The sequence below is a fragment of the Alligator sinensis genome, unplaced genomic scaffold (genome assembly GCF_000455745.1).
Source record: "Alligator sinensis unplaced genomic scaffold, ASM45574v1 scaffold360_3, whole genome shotgun sequence".
NCBI classification, from domain to species: Eukaryota; Metazoa; Chordata; order Crocodylia; family Alligatoridae; genus Alligator; species Alligator sinensis.
Window position 1 is genome coordinate 3157838 of NW_005841977.1, and position 17652 is coordinate 3175489.

Here is a 17652-nt window from a genome sequence, read left to right on the forward strand (position 1 = left end):
CCAAAAAAACCATGCATGTCAAGTATTTGTATCACTGGGATTTATACACGTGGCTTAAGGATACCCTGTAACGGCTATAGAACTAGGAAGTCATTTTTGGAATGGAGAAAGGCAACCTGGGCAGTTGTGGCAACTCAAGTGAGAACTCTCTGAAGCCATCTTGTGTCGAGTCATATGTTTTCATCCCGTACTGATGAGCATGGTATAAAAGCCTACAGGAATACCACCTCATAAACAGTTTAGATCTGGGAACATGAACTGAGAAGGCAAGAGTTAAAGTGAAAGAAGCCTATATGGTGCTGGGCAGAGAGGAGATTTCAATTTGTCTCCTAGACTCGGGTTTTTGTGCAAATGGATTCCAAAGTACTTATCTGATTCTGGCTTTGACCTAAAACTTCCTGTAGCTTGGGGTTCCTTCTCAGAAATATTTTGAGAAAAAAATCTGTCCGTTTAGATTGCATTTGGATAGGAGATAGTAAACTCTTTGGCAATAGGGTTCATCATCTTGTTGTTGTTGTTTGTCAAGTACTTAGCCCAGGGGGGTCCTACACTACAACTGGTGCTAGTGGGCACTAAAGCAGTGTTTTCCAACCTTTTCCAGCCCACGACAAGCTTACATTAATAAACATTTTCTGCAGCACGCCTGTTAAGGTATTCCGCATCCTCATACCGATTGCAGCTCATTGCCATGGTAAAATTCCTCAGCCCACCTGTTCATTTCTGATGGCACACTTTTGTCCTGCAGCACACTGGTTGGGAAACACTGCAGTAAGGCAATATAGACACATGCAACAACATGGGAAGACATTTCTGTCATTGAAATAATAGAGGCTTTTTCCTGGGGGGTCATTTTTAATTCATAAAACACAAAAAATGATGGACTTCTCAATAATTTTGAAAGATTTCATTCCCCTTGTACTTTACAAATATTGTCAATGCCAAGAGTGTCAAAATGTAGTAAACTATACGGCTACAACCCAGATACCTATTCCTTTCTAACATATTCTGAAAAGCAGAAAAAAGTTAGCTCATACCAGATGTGAGCTAAACAATGAGACAGCAGACTGCATTTGGCTGTTCAGATGGGATAATTATTATACCTAAAGCCTTTTACTTTGTTCCAAAGGCCGGGGCAGAGCTTTCAAGGGAAGTAAAAAAGACACGTTGAAACCATACAAAAATATTTCAGGATCATTTAAAATATCCAACAGCTATTGAGGAAGAAGTAAAGCACAGAGCAGAGCTTAGAGTCCTTTCATTTAATTTAAGATGTTACTATCGGGAGCTGGTTATCTTGTGTTCAGATGTGCAGCACGTCAGATGCAGAGAGGATTTCTGACCTACTTAGATGATGTGCAAAGAGATGAAATGGTTCCTAGGAGCTGTGGCTTTCCCTAGCAGTTGATGTCTGAATGGAAAATAGGTCTATGGTTGAATGCTGAGCCTGTGATTACCTTCTTGTGGCCAATGGGATTTCAGGAAGCTCTGCAGGAGAACATATTTGGCAATGCATTTGTATTAAACAAATACATTTGCCTTTCAAAATAGAACAGAAAGAAACCTGAACATTAGATTTGTGAATTTTTAGTTAGGAACTGTTTGTAAGTAACTAAGAGAGATCATGACCTGCCTACATTAGGGCCATTCCTTAAAAAAACAAAAAAACCCAGTCCCACCAGCACCTGCTCAGTTGATGGGACTTTGTAGCATTGTAATCAAGTTTAACTGATACACTGCTAAGAACTTCCTCAGCAGCTAACATCCCGCTACACTAGTGTTTCCAACACTGGAAAATTTCCAACACTGCTGGACAAGCAATGCTGGTAAATTTCCCTAGTGTACGCAGCACTCTCGAGTATAGCGGACTTTAATTTGCCTCTTTTTAGTGGGACTAAACCTTTTAATAAGTACACAGAATAATTATGGAACATGGACAAGGTACGTTATTTGGTCCCTAATGAAAAATGTTAACTTGAGTTACCCATGTGCATGTAGCTCAGGATAAGGTCTATAAATGACTGCTTTGGAAGACAGGTATAAGAGAATGCTTATATCCATGCCCAGAGATACCAGGCCTAAATAGAACCTTAACTAGAGAGGATTTTCCCCTATTTATTCTCTATTTTACTATCTTGTTATAAATACTGACCTTGCAGCTGTTTTCCTACTGCTGAGTCATTTCACTGAGTCACAGATGGATTAGAACTAGTCCAAAATATAAGCATTTGGAACAGAATGGGAAACAGAAAGGGAAATGTGTACATCTGCAAAGATCAACAGTGGCATTTGGGGAGTTTATTTTTATTTTGCTGATATTAATAAGTTGGCAAAGATATTTTCTGCCTGACAGGTCTTCATGGTTAGTGTTAAATCATGATTCAAGTTGCTTTTATTGCATTACCCAAAAGAAGTTTAGAAGTCTCTGTCCAAAAGCCCCTATAAAGTACGTTAAATCTCTATTTCAATTTAAAGGATGCCCTTGAGATAACTATCTCTGTTCTTAAAGAACTGCAACTTAAGCTATTAAGATAAAAATACATTAAATATATGTGGGGGTATGGGAAGAGGGACTATGGAAACCAAACATACAAATGGATGAACCACGGCAAACAGGAAATGCAGAAGACAATAAGCATTAGGTTTGTGGTGTTTTGTTATTTTTACAATGGGTCTTCTTTCCCCAAGTTACTTTATATATAGTCATCTTCTCTCACTCACCTACATAGGGCACATATGAGCTGTGTAATAATATAGCAGAAGAACAAACAAGAACTTTAAAAGAAAGCCCTCATCCTCTAGCCACATTTCAATGAGGAGGTTGAAAAATTGCAAAAGGTTTACAAAAGAGCTACAAGAATGATTAAAGGTCTGAAAAACATGCCTTATCATGGCAGAGTAAAGAAACTAGATCTGTTTATCTTATCCAAGGAAATGTTAAAGTATGATTTGATGACTATCTGCATGTACCTACATGGGAAAGAGGGCTGACAGGTTGCTTTCACTTAGAAAAAGATCTGATGAGATCATAGGGAGGGAGGCTGAATAGAGACAAATTCAGATGATAAATAAGACTCAAGATTTCAAGAACAAGAATAGTTAGTTAAGGACAGTCCATAATCAGATTAAATACATTATGGACATAATGGATTCGCTACTGTTTGAACCTTTAAATCAAGATCACTACGGTCTTACCAATGCTGCATAAAGGGGAAGTTATCACCTGCTTAGACTTGCTTGTGACGCACCTTCTAATGCATGAAAGAGTGCAGTTGGCTTTACTTATCACTTCATCACTTTGAAAACTCATGTTCATTTTGGAGTCAACTATGACTCCGAGATCCCTTTCTGCTGCTGTGATGTTTAGAAAGTCACCTCCCAGTCTATAGGTGTGTTGGTGATTCTTTCTCCCTAGATGCAGCACTTTGCACTTATCTTTGTTAAACTGCATCCTGTTCTGTCCTGCCCACATTCCCAACCTGTCCAAATCTGCCTGAATCTGCTCCCTGCCCTCCAATGTGTTTACTTTGCCCCATAATTTGGTATCATCTGCAAATTTGGACAGAGTGCTTTCCACGCCCTCATCTAAGTCACTGAAGAAGATATTGAACAGCACCGGTCCAAGGACCCAACCTTGGGGAACTCCACTGCTCACATTTTTCCAGATTGAAAATAACCCTTCAAATGTGTTTTGGAGACTTCTGAGTCAAGTAGGAACAGTGTCTACTTGTTTCTTCCCTAGCATGAACAGGTGATAATACAAATCAAGTCAACTGCATATCTCAATGGGGAAACTGGCCCCGTAAGGGCCAGGCCATGGCTGAGTAACTATTGCTGTTCAAAGGCATGCACCACTGCAGGTGTGATATTAGAATCAATCTGGATGGTCATTGAAAGATAACCAGCTGCTGACATGGGAAAAGGGCAATTTTTCTTCTGTACTCAAGGCACTTTATAAATCAGCAGCCACTAATATTAACAAGTTATACCCTCAAAAGAGTTACATGCCTCACTGAGAAACAAAGCTGAAGTTAAAAAGGATAAACACTAGAGCATTTGATGTGACTGGTAAAAACTTGTGTGTCCTAGAAAGATACAGAATTTTTTAGTACATTGAGACTTCAGTGGCATGGGTAGCATCTGCACACACCAGTAATGGTTGAGTTTTTCTGCTCTTATGGGAAAAGGAGAATCCTCAGAAAATATTTGAAAAAGCTGCTTAGGATAATAATAGCTACCATCAAATTCTGCCTCCAACCACTGGTCCCTCCTGCGGAACTTGGTATTGAGCTGGGTGAAATTTTTTCAGTGAACAATAAATTTACTAAAAAAATGGGGTTTAGGTTATACCTAAACTATTTGGTGAATAGCTCTGGCCGGGAATTTATTTAGAGGTGGCTAATGCTGTTTCTTCCTCCACCCTGATTCAGTAATTCAGAGCAGTAACCCCAAACATTACAGACAGTGCAGTTCCCTCCTATGTGTGACAGGAGCTTATATTGCCTACCTCCCTGGAAAATGTCTAAGACTCCTAGCTTGGTGGTCAGGGGACTCACCTGGAAAGTGGAAGACCTAGTTCCAGTTAATATTTTTTAATTATATATAGGAAACTGTTGGTCTTCTGGATAATGGTGTCCATGTAAGAGGTCTAGTAAAATGCCTGATGAATCCATTTGTGGCTGATGAGCTCAGTTTAAGAGCAATACAGATTGTTATAAGTTTCACAGATCCATATGTTGTCTGAGCTGGAGCCCAAGTTTACAGCATGCTTCTTTCTCTGGATCAAAACCACTTCATGTTGAGCGCACAGTGCCAGATGTTACCTCCAGACCAGATGGGATTCTTCATGCTCTTCCCATCTTTCTATGTTGATGTTAAATTACTTCATATAATTTTTACATCATAGTACCACCATAAGGGGCAACCCCACTTTCTAGAGATGTCTCATACCTTGCTAAACAAAATAGTCCTGGGGACATGGTCTCCTCCCATGCTCTTGATGTGGCTGATTCACTGCAAGCTCCTCTTCTAATGTTTCTAATTACTTAAGAGTGGGAAAGTGTCTGCAGGATAGATTGAGTGCGTGCATCTTGACTCACCACGATCTGTAGTCTGATGGTTTGCGTACCCTCTTGGCCTAGGGACAAACATTACATACAAACTGGTTTAAGTGATCAGAAACTGGTTTAAACCTGTAACAGAACAGATGTTCAGTGCACATAAACCAGTTTGAAAATGGCTGAAACCGGTTTGAGATAAACCTGGTTGAATGTAGTATCAGACTTAACTGATTTAGGTCAAACTGGTTTATGCAACTTCTGTCCCGGACCCCTTCCTGGTTTAAGTTAAACCAGACTCCCCCGGCATCCCAGTATGCTCTCTGGGCTGGGCAGGGCTCTCTCAGACCTGGCCCCTCCCCTCTGCTTCCTGGCTGGAGCTCAGCAGAGACTGCAGGCATCTGCCTGGCCTCCCCCTGCTCCCCCTTCCCCATCCCGTCCCCTCTGCCTTACTGAGATACCTCTCAGCATTAGTTAGCAGACCACATGCTGGCTATGGTCCATGCTGTGGCAGACAGGACAAAGGCAGAATCAACAGGTAGCTGGTAATGACCCTTTGTTGTTTTCATAACGGGGTGATAAACACTATGTTATTAATTACCTGCTGGGCTGGGGGGGCGGGGGGAACCTACCTAATCCGAGTGTCCTGCTGGGGCCTTGCCATGCCCCTCCATCATCTCAGCATTATGGAAGGGAGGTCTGCTTTAGTGCCCCTCCCTTCCCCCCCCCAAAGGTGCCTATACACATGCTTGCAGGTGGGTGGGTGTGCATGTGTGGGGGTTAATTGCAGCAGTTCTTGGAGAGCTGCTCTAATTAAAACACCACAGCATCACGTGTCATTCAAAGAGCTTTAGTTAAAGCATCCTAGTGGCCGTTTTGAAACCTGCAGGGCCTTATACACTTGACGTTGTGGCAACACTAAAGCATTCCAATTAGAATGCTTTGATTAGTTGCTCCAATGTGTTTTAATTAGAAAGCATTGGAGGATGTGTATAGGCACCCCAAAGGCCTGAAAACCTATAAGTGTTATGACCACTGGCGTGTATAAACACTAGGAAACTCCTCTTCCTCCTGCACTACTATGACAGCTGAGATCTGCTGATGGGCCTCTTGTTCACAAGACCTGGATTTGGATGTGCATTGACTGGGCATATTTAGCCAGAAGACTTAGATTATATCCTACCCTATCTGAAAGGCTCAGAGCAGCTATATGTTTAAGTGATGATAGGGTTATATCTTTGCTTTATGTTGTTTGAATTTATTGAAATGAACTAGTTTCATATATTCTTTTTTTAAATGACACACATGTAATACTGACACAAACCAGCTTGAAAGCAACGCGCTTTGGGTGCTGTGAGTGGTTATAGGATTGCAAGATTATGCTCAGATCCAAAGACATGGTATGAATGAGAACGTGTGTGTTGGCTGTTTCTAAAAACTGCTCTAAGGTATTGGAATGTCCACCTAAGGCTTAGTGGTCGGATGGATTTGGCTTTGTAAATCTGCCCACATAGCAGACTAAACTATATCATTTGACAGAGTGAGGTTGTTACAAGTCCACTGAGGTTTAAACCATAGTAATATCTTGCACAAGAAAACATCTGTGCCTAATATTCCCACAGGGGATTCTGGTTGGGTCACGTTAGGGTTGTAAACAAATTAAGTTTATGTAAAATAAACAGATTTAGATTGGAATGCTATTGTCCCCGTTTCTTTATGCTATAGCTAGCAAAATTAATCCAAACAGACGTACTAATGGAACAAAAGGGAGATGCCTGCTTACAGCCCAGCCCCAAGTGTTCTGGCTCTTCTCTAACTTAATAATGTAAAAAATTGAAAGGAGTTGTACCAAGAGGGACACAGAGAACTGGAATTACTGAGTGAGACACAGCATGAGTATTGTTTGACTAGGCAAAGAACAGTCACGGTACAGGCTTTATGCACCTTAGTTTCTTTTTTCCCCTTATAGGGCTAACCCCATGTCATCATTAATTATAATATCTCTGCCTTTGCCAGGAGAGTTTAAGCACTGGGATATTCAGAACTGGGTTTAACTCATCCAGCTTTAAAGGATTAGACATCACATGCAGAACACTATATGGCTTTACCTGGGGGTGTAAACTAAGATGTAAAGATCCAATTTCAAAGCATTACAGCTGGGAAACTGCCAGGTCGGGTACCTTGCAAAAGGCAAAGAAATACTATGTTGTACAGATTGTGCAGATTTCTTTATTAATCGTATTTGAGTGTTAATATTGTGCTTTATAATTACATGCATGTCTTTAAAAGAACTGCCTAGGTTCCTATCCTACAAGCTCTATGTCGCGATACAGCCGCCTCTGGGGTGGCTGTGATGTCCCTAGGGTACTGTGACCATGCCGGCTCTGCCCTATGGGCACCTACTAATCTTGTCTGCCATGTCTTGCTGCTATAAACGATGGATTGGGAGGCTGCCTTCATGTTGCTGCTTGGTCAAAATTCTGACAGGCTCTTCTAAACCCTGTGGGTAGCTAGACCCCTTTATTGGCCCCATATTCAGGAGATGCCTTACGATATCCCCAAGCCTTATGGGCTAGATGCATGGCTCCAAAACCATCCCTATACCATGCGCCAAACCTCACAGATGTTATCTTCATGTTGAGGCCTCAGCTTAGTTCAGTCTCAACAACTACACCCTCTGGCACTGGGGTCTGCTCAACCCGTCACTGCCCTGTCTGGCAGCAGGGTCCCCACTGTAAAGGGCCCCCCAGTGAGGCTACCTCTTCCTTCCCCAATAGCCTCAGCCTGATCTACTGGTCTATAAACAACCAAAATATGAGCCCCTGGGCTACAACATAAGCAGTTCAGGGTGCCCTCTATCCCTATAAAAGAATCAACCCCACCGCCTAGCACTAAGTGCCCTGTAGGCCAGGATACCTGGTGAACTCCTAGAGACCCTTTAACCCTACCACAACAGGCAATCAAGCATTGCTAGTTAGCTTCCTTTATAAGACACCCTTCCCCCTTGCCTGCTGCCAGAGAACTAACACTCTAGTCCCAGCCCTGGGGCATATATTTGCCCAGGGCCCTGCCTCTTCCAGTCAGCTGACCAGCCGCAGGCTAATTCCCTCATTAGCCCGCTGCCACAGTAACCTGCACCTGTGGGGTGCCTGCCTGACTGCTAGGGCCCTCTCTCTAGGCAGTTTCTGCCCTTAAAGGAGCAGGCACTTTAGTGCCCTGCGACACTCTGACTGACTAGAGGAAGCAAATTAGTACAAAGAAAAATGTGGGAACTGTTGCAAAGGGAGGTGGGAAATTAAATTTAAGAGTTTTGCCTGCAGCCAGATTCTTTCCTGTCTGATGAATGCTTCTTACTCTAACAAAAACAAATCTTCAATGACTGCATCAAATAGATCACTGCAGATCCAGCTTATTAGAATTTTAAGTTGATTAATTTGTCTTAACAAGCTATGGAGTATAGTCTCCTCTTGCTTCCATTTTAGTAAATTTACACAAGTAAAGAGCTTCCCAGCAGCCCTGGGAACTTCTGGTGCTTGCAAGAATAGGTATATTTCTACTTCATTTTTGTCCCAACCAACATTTAAAATTTGTTTCAAATTAGTTTGAAAAAGGATTTTTTCTGCACTGGCAAGTCAGGTGAGAGGACCGACAGTTATATTGTGTAGTGAAGCCAAGAAAAGCAGACAAAGCAAATTTAATCCCCATGTTGAGATCCATGTTGGTATTTTGACTCCTATACTATAAATAGCATACCTTTCATTGTAGTTTTTATTTAATTTGTCACAATTGGTTTAGAGATAGATCTGTCTTGCATTTCTTGTGATCTCAGAGGATTGGATTCTGAGGAACAATCCAACCATAATTACTTTTTCCCCAAGGGTTGTTGATCATTTCTTCCAAAGGGAAAGCAGGCCAATATATTTCTTAGGCAGTGAACACAGAGATATATTTGAATCTTCAGGTATTTAAAAGCATCTCACTATGCAGATACAACTGCAGTTCAACAATATATTTATTTGCTAAAAAAATGTCCCTCTTCCCCCACTAACTGCAACTTGAAGTTTCATAGAATAGTGTATACTACACTGGCAGGTCTTTGAGATGTTTTCCTTTCGTAGAAAGGGAAAAAGGGGACCAAAGGAAACCTTCCTCTCACACTTACAACTTGAAGAAAACAGTTATCAACAGTCACAACCTTATGAGCTGTATCTACAGCTCAGGCTTGATGGCCAAGATAGGTTAATTAGTTACTAGCCCTAAATTGATCTTTAGTATTTTGGTTTAAAGGGCAGAGCCAGGGTCTGCAAGCATATTTACACTGTGCTCATCTGCACTCAACCTGAGACACTTCCACTAAGATCAGTGGAAGTTCCACATGGAGCTTTAATGTAGAACCACAATGGAGATAGCGTAATTCTGCTCTGCAGAATACCTTGTACACTAGACTGTAGTCAGTTTGTGAGCATGTAGTTTTTAGAAAACTACATACAAAGCATGCAAGAAATAAGTATGTTTGTATTACATAAGAACATACAGTATTCCATGTAAAGATGATCCACAGCTGTTACATCAGACAACTGGTTGCAGTTGGATGCTTTGCATTTTATCATCCCTGAAGAACTGATATAAAAGCACTTTTAAGTCACTAGTGAGAGCCAGGAAAAAAAAAGTTAAGACAATGGAAAAGAAGGTGATATTTCTATGCTAAGGTGACAGAAGACTGTGACTTGTAAAATAAGAATGCTTATGCTTATAGTTTCATTCCCACCACATTGGTTGTGCGTTAATGATTCCACACCTGTAACTGGGTTTCTGTCTTGCAAGTCAAAATGCTCTAGAATCTACAAGGTTAAAAGCAAGACCTTAGCAGCAATTGATTTTTGTTCTGAATCTTTATTAGTGCAGTGGGAACAGGAAAATGCAACACAAAACAAACTGATGTGCTATCAACTAACTTCACAGGTCGAAAGTTGCAACATAAATGATTTAATTGGTAAGCACTAGGGGTGTGTGAAATGCACCGTATTCGATTCAGATTTGGATTCGGCCCGAATCGGGTACAGTGATTCAATCCATTGATTTCGATCACTGTCCCTGATTTGATTTGGCCGAATCCGAAGATTCAATGCCGATTCAAAGAATCAGTTATTCAGACATAGATAGCTTTAAATATTTTTTCTACATACCTTGAGGTACCAGGCGCGGCTTGTGAACCCTGTGATGCTGGGGGGTCCCCTTGCAGCCCCCAGCTCGGCAGTCAGCCTCAAGAGGACTCCAGCTGCCTCCCTAGACCCAGGAGGCACCAGTCACTGAGCTGGGGGCGGGGGCATGGGCCCACCCCCAAAACGCTCCCCGGTGGATCCGGAAGTGGACCGGAAGTGCTTTTGGTCCACTTCTGGGTCTGCTGCCGAGTGCGCTTGGGAGTCCCCCGCGCTCCTGTGGGACGCTCTATCTGCCCTAGCATCTCAGCATTCATGAGCCACATGTTACCTTGAGATACGTAGAGAAAACATTTAAAGCTGTGTCTATGTTCGAATCACCAAATCTTTCTGAATCTGTCCCAATTCGGAGGGTCCCGATTTGATTTGGAGAGATTAAAGGGTCTCCCGATTTGATTTGAATTCAAAGATTTGGCCACCTAATCAGGCGGAATCTCCGCCAAATCGAATAAGGAACCGAAGCTTCGCACAGCCCTAGTAAGCACACCATAGCCAACTCTTCTGGTCCAATGGACGTTAGCTCCCAAAGTTGTTATTTCCCCACTGTAATTAGGGCTTCTATTTATAAAAATAAAACAGGAGGGCCATAAGAAACTTTATTAACATCTGTTTGTATTTGCCAGTTGGGAACAGCTGTGTAACTCCAGATTGATAAAACTTTTTGCATTATAGCGCTATAACTGCAACTATATTTATATAAATTACATATTTAACAAACTTTGGTTATAAGCTTCTCTCTGTGGTACTTAGCCTCTCCAGCTGTAGTACTTGCAGCACAGTCAATTCTTAATGTGAATCAGTTGAACCCAGTAGCTTTCTGGTAGAGGTTACACAACTTCTAAAAGCTATGTAGAAAGTGTCACCAGTGCCAAAATCCAATGCTTCTATCCCTGGATAGTTCTTAACCAAGTCTTGCACCTCTCCCCTTAGAAACCTAGAAATCATGGTTCCAACAGTATAAATATCCTGTATTTAATCCAAGATGATCACAACTAGATATTGGCCCTTACACCTGACATTTAATATTGCAGATTAAGAGATGGAATTAATTTACGAAATATACAAATATTTCTCCTCAAAATCAAACTGCCACAGTGACAAGTGTTGATGCCAGGACAATCTAAATGCTTGGAATGGAATTCATGTCTATTAAAATTAGAATGCAGTGCAAACAAAGATGGTCAAATTTTCACAATACATTGCATTTTCAGTGGAGACTGGCAAAGAAGGGATATGTATAAAAGGCTATACTGATGATTAAAATAGGAATTTCAGGGTCTGTAGACTAAGCTTTTCTTAACCTTTTCCATTAATGGACAGCATTAAAACTTTACATTCAATTTAACCAGTCTGTACATCATAGCAGATCAGTTTTTACATTCTGCATTCACAAAATAGGTATGACAAATGACTAAGAATGATTCTATTTTCCACTTTGTGCCATTTGCAGGAAAAGACCCATCAGTGATGATAATCTAGGCACCACTTGTTATATATTCAGAAATTGGTGTTGAAACAGTGACACCTGCTGACCAGCTCAATTAGGTACAGTTAATTTTCCTGACCAGACAGTCTCTTCCTTCATATTGTACTGGTATAAGGGACTTAAAGCAGTTGTCCACTACTTATGCTTCAGTAGCATCGAGTCTATACTAAACATACTTAAAAAAGAAAGAAAAGCACCCCACATTACATTAATAAGCTTGAAAGCACTTGCTTTAAATACCATTCACTGACTTCTTCCTTATTAAAAAGTGCCATTTCTGCGACATTTCACAGAAATGTGGAAATAACCAAAATTCTAGATACTTGCTCCCCAAGTATCACGTATTGACAGCCAGTCCTGCATGTTGGAATACTTTTCACATGATTACTGTCCAAGAAAGGAAGCCATAGGATCATCTGGTCTTTGTCGTTTCATTCTATAAGCCTCCATTTCCTCCTCTGTTGGTTCGCGGGCTTCGTACATGCTGTTATATGGCCTCTTCCTCTCATCTAACTGCATGAGTTCTTTAACATGGAGGAGACGAGCCTCTTCTGCATTTAATGCCTGAAGTGAAAGCAAAAATAAGATGAGGAACACATCAGATCCTACTCCTGTAAAAAGCCAACATCAGGCAGAAAGGTACATCACATACTCCAAAACCATACAACAAAGCTAGTGTTTATTCTTCTCTTACACATTTCAGGTTTATAACTTCTAATGCAAAAACAAGCTAGCATTTAAACCACATTTTAAAATTAGCTGTCAGTTTATTCACAGTGTATATACACAGTATAACCACAGGACAACAATTCTCAACCAGGGTGCCATGGCTGTGCCACACAATTTTAGCAATTTTAGACATGCAATCACAAGATAAACCCAGAGATTTCAAATGGGAAACCATAATGTTAATAACGTTTTTACCTGTTGTGGTCTTTCTGAGTTTGTTACAACAGAAATACTGCTGTATTAAATTTCCATAGTAAAAAAAACACAAGTGAAAACTCAAAGCTCTAGCATTTTCCAAGAAGTGTTTCCAGTCTAGAAAGGTTGAAAACCACTGCTATAGGCTGTTAAAGTACAATCATTTTCAACTGGATGTGTGTGCAGGTTGGAACTTTAAAAGGCAGCTAAAGGATTTAGCAGCATAAGTTACTGTTTGAAGTCACTGAATGATATCTTCCCAAGTTACTTAAGCACTTTTTAAAACTGAGCCCAGAGCCAATTTAAAAAAAATGCCCCAGCAAGCTATTCCTTTCTTTGGTGCACTGCTACTGTCTGCTATTCAATTATGGCTGTTGTTTAACCAAAAAGGCTGTAAACAGACAGAGTACTGCACCATCCCCCCTGCAACAAACAGTGATTTACTTTAAGCTTGGCATGTCCCTGCACTGAGCACAGCACATACTCAGAAGAGGCACTGTGTGTCATTCTGACTCAGTTCACCCTAAATCTGTATAGATCGGGCAGCTTCAGCAGGGCTTTTTGGTGCTTTTATCTAATAGCTGACTGAATCAGCTATTAGATAAAAGTGCCAAAAAGCCCCGCTGAAGTGCCCAATCTATACAGATGCTGCGGAGCCGAGTCAAACTAACGTGCTTCCTCTTCCAGTAAAGTACCGTTTTCCCCCACCCCTATATCTGTCAGCACCCGAAGTGGCCGAAGCACAGCACGCAACTTTTAAAGCTCCAATCCACAGCTCAGTGGTGATGTGTTCAGTGATGTCATTGAGACTCTATAAATGCAGTAAATCCACCTGTGTATTATCACTTGCAGGATAGGGTCAAGATTTATCCTCTCGTAGAATATGTCAAGTAATTGATACAACTAGCAGAAAGACTGTGATGAGTTCTTATTGCTCATAGTCATTCAATATCAAAGCATTGAAAACCACTTCAACTCAAAGTCAGCAGCAAAGGAAAATAATGCATAGTATTACAAGACCCATGATGAAAAGACATGAATATCAAATGGCAGATCTCAACTGAACCTAATTTTTCAGTTACAGAAACAAAGAGTAACTGTTCAAGAATAAACTTACCTTTTTCAGTTTTTCTTGTTTCTTCCTCTCTTCACCTTCGCTATCTGAATTTGAGCTCTTCTTATGCTTCTTCTTTTTCTTCTTCTTCTCTTCTTTCTGTTTTTCTTGATGCATCTGAAGTATAAAAATAGTAGAGGCTTAAGCCTGAAATTCTAGTGGTTACTGTCACATAGGTGCATCTCCAATATATTCTGCCTCAAGGGTCTATCAACTATCTTAGAGCTTAGCTCATGAGTACTGAATGCTAACAGTAATCCAGCACAAAACCTCCTAATCAGGCTCAGAAAAATGGCTCATATGCTCTTTTTTGTAGTATAGTTACTACATGTACTTCCCTCATTTTTTAAAGTGCTAGAAAGATGACAAAGAGCTCATTTTATTAGATATTTTCCCCCTTTCAAGGGATAGCAACTTACCTCCACCAGTGTTTTGGGTTTTGCCATGTATTCTTCCTCTATGAATTCTTCCTCTGGCAAATCTGCCTCAGCATTCTGCATGATAAAGATAAAAGGAAGAGTGTAATCTCACAATGTGTGTTCCAAATTACAAACATAACATTTTAGCCTCATGTTATTTTATTAACTCAGTTCGTTATAGAAGTATGCGACGTTCTGTTCTTTACACGTGAAGCAATACTCACAGCAATCTCTTTCCCAGCTTCTCCTGTACAATAGGAATACTTGACAAATGAATGGCAGCATTTATAGCCCCACTTGCCTTCCTTCCAGTATGAACCCCAAATACACTGCAAGGAAAAAAAACAATACGAAAGAAATTACTGAGCTGTCAGAGTTATTACAACGTTACTGGTAGTATTTCTAGATAGCACTAATTTACCCAAAGAGCAGAAAAGGGAAAGTTTTGAAAAACGCTTCTGATATATTACATTACAAGAATAGGAAACACGATGCCCAGGGCCCATTATGAGTCAAGTTACGGAAGCACAACTGCCATTTGGATTTTTGAATCTCTCTGCCATAACCTTCCCTTGATTCATACACGTAACTTCCATTAGAGCTATTCAAGCTGGGAAAGAGGGTGGGAGGGAAAAGTGATATAGTTATTGTTTTGGTTATTGTACAACTGTCCTAGTGATATCTAATCATATTTCCCCTAATTAAGCTGGAAATTAGCTTTGCTTACCGTATGGTTGTTGATCGTTACATCCTCTTCATATTTAGAGCGAGCAATAGCTTTCTCTTGTCCTTTGATAACTGTTCCATGTCTAGAATACTCCACATAGTCTTCTGTCTGAGCTAACAGCAATTCAGCTGGTGGGGCATCCAGATGTTCTTGTCCTCCGTACTATGACAAAAACAATGGTTTTAAAACCTTGCTGCAAACATAAAACGATATTTGCAGATAAATTTGCATTTCAAACCCATCATCTCAACACATTTCCCTGTGGTGTTACATAACAATTTGAACAAAGCAGATTGCTTCAATTTTTATGCTTTTTTCCAATTTGCTAAATAAAGATAATGTTTTCTGTTACTGATTTCAAAACATAATATCATAACGATATTCCTCATTATAATCAAAGACTTTCTATGCCAGTAGAAGCGCAATCCCAGTACAGAAAAATAATGATATGTTAATTATTCTTGACAAGAATAAAGTTGGAATCTACTTGGATGATATGTTTTTATTGAGTTGTTTAATTAAATGTGATGGCCATAAAAGGTCACATTAACTGCCCAAAACCAAAAGCCTGAAAATTCAGATTTTGAGAAGTACTACTCCTCTTGCATGAGCCAGAAAAAATATATTTGCAATATTTACACAAAACAATGCAGGTTTCAGTTTTCCAAAAATATCTATTTTTAATAGAGGTGCGCCGATATACTGGTCCATATCATCTTGGCACTGATAAAAGGAAAATTGACACTATCGGTAATCGGTTGCAGAATGCACATGGCCAGGAATGCACCCTGGCAGCTTGAAGAGCAGCATCCAGCCAGTAAGTCCAGGGGAGGGGGGGCAGCAGGGCAGATTGAGGCAAACCAGGTAGTTTCTGACAGTTTAGGGATAAGTCCCTGATGACAGGGAGAGAAAGACTTACAAACTAGGGCTGCGTGAAGCTTCAGTCACTGATTCAATTTGGAGGAGATTCGGCCCAGTTAGGTGGCCAAATCTCCTAATCGAATCAGGAGACCCATTAAATCGCTCTGAATTGAATCAGAAGTCTCCAAATTGATTCGGAGAGATTCAACGATTTGGCCATAGACACAGCTTTATATGTTTTTTCTACATACCTCCAGTTACCAGGCGTGGCTCGTGAATGCTGAGGTGGTGGGGCGGATGGAGCATCCCACAGGAGCGTTTTGGGGGGTGGGGGGGGATGTGTGTGTGTGTGTGTGTGTGTGTGTGTGTGTGTGTCATGTCTCCTGTGCACTCAGCAACGGACCTGGAAGTGGACCAGAAGTACTTCCGGTCCATTTCCAGGTCTTTTGTGGAGTGCGTGGGGGACCTCCCGCCCCCCAGCTCAATGACTGGTGCCTCCTGGGTCTGCACTCAGCAGCAGGCCCAGAAGTGGATTGGAAGTGGACCCATGGGACGCTCTGTCAGCCCCACCATCTCAGAGTTCACGAACCGTGCCTGGTACCTTGAGGTATGTAGAAACACACATATAAAGCTGTGTCGATGGCCGAATTGCCGATTCTCCGAATCAGAATCAAATATTCAGTTTCAGCCGGATCCAATCAGGACAGCGATCCAAATCAGCAAATCGAATCACTGTCCCCTCCGAATCGGGCCAAATCCAAATCGAATACTTCCTGCTTTACACGCCTCTATTACAAACCCTTGAACTATAGTTAGTGACAACAGAAAGTAACCTACCAGGATCCAGCAGGTAAAGACTACATAATTTTAGATTTTATTAGAAGACTGGATTTTTTGAACAGTAGTAGGAGAAAAAGGGAAACGCCCAAGCTTGTCCAAACGTCTACAGAATTCTTGTTCAACAGTGTTGTTTATTTTACCTTCTCTAGAATGCCTTCTTTTTGCTGTGCCTTGAAATCTTCTTTTTTCACTTTGAAGGATTTGTATAGAAGTTCTAGCTTTGTAGGGTCTGCCTGAAGATGAACTTCAGAGCCTTTGTCATAAGCCTCCCAAGCAAACACTGTACATGTAAAAGACATCAATTAAATAATCATTTTAAATCTGACGGACACTTTTCAGACTGACACCTTTATTTGGGTTTTTAAAAAATCATTACGTGACCAAGTTTCCAATTTATCTACAGGAAATTCACTTCTTTGGAAAAGAAAGAGTACTGTTAAAATGTTTAGAGAATGATTTTAATGACAAAATGAAACACTTACATTGAGTCTGTGCCATTGAAATGGTATCTCCGGTGTAACGAACAAAGTTGTCACCTGCATAACCAACCCTATATCAAAAGAATGCTTATGTAACTTTTTTTTAAAAAAACAACAACACAACTGGTTTCATTCTTTTTCTTTACGTATTTTAACCATGAAGCTCTCTTGCTTGATAGGACACTATTCACAGAATGCTACCTACCATATTTCAACATAGCTTTTCTTTTATGAGGATGTTTTGTGGCACTGTAAAGTCAGACAACTAACTACTGTATTTACTCAAATAAGATAACCTCCCACCCCCACAATTGAGTCCATATTTGGAAAATTCATAAATTTGCTATAATTTTCCAGGTATGGAATCTAATTATCAGAGGGTTGTCTTCAATTCACCCTCCCCTCACTGCTACAATAGGTAAAGTAGTGGCTAGGGGGGGTGCTAGGCACCCCACTTGGCCTCTGTCCCTTCCCCCAACTTCTCACTGAAGCCTTCCTGTACCCCCCCCCCACACCCAGTTACCCAATT

General features: G+C 40.8%; 1 protein-coding gene across 2 annotated transcripts in view; it reads right to left on the bottom strand.

Annotated features, from left to right (window-relative positions):
- Positions 1-10856: 10856 nt before the first annotated feature.
- Positions 10857-17652, bottom strand: part of SLU7 (SLU7 homolog, splicing factor) — an 18121-nt gene continuing 11325 nt past the window's right edge. For both annotated transcript variants that reach the window (XM_025200896.1, XM_006021081.3), the window contains 7 exons: positions 17127-17194; positions 16785-16924; positions 14944-15105; positions 14441-14545; positions 14217-14291; positions 13801-13914; positions 10857-12323 (listed from right to left, as the gene is read on the bottom strand). In XM_025200896.1, the coding sequence (XP_025056681.1) occupies positions 12144-12323; positions 13801-13914; positions 14217-14291; positions 14441-14545; positions 14944-15105; positions 16785-16924; positions 17127-17194 (844 nt within the window). In that variant the 3' untranslated portion in view covers positions 10857-12143. The remainder of the gene's footprint in view (positions 12324-13800; positions 13915-14216; positions 14292-14440; positions 14546-14943; positions 15106-16784; positions 16925-17126; positions 17195-17652) is intronic.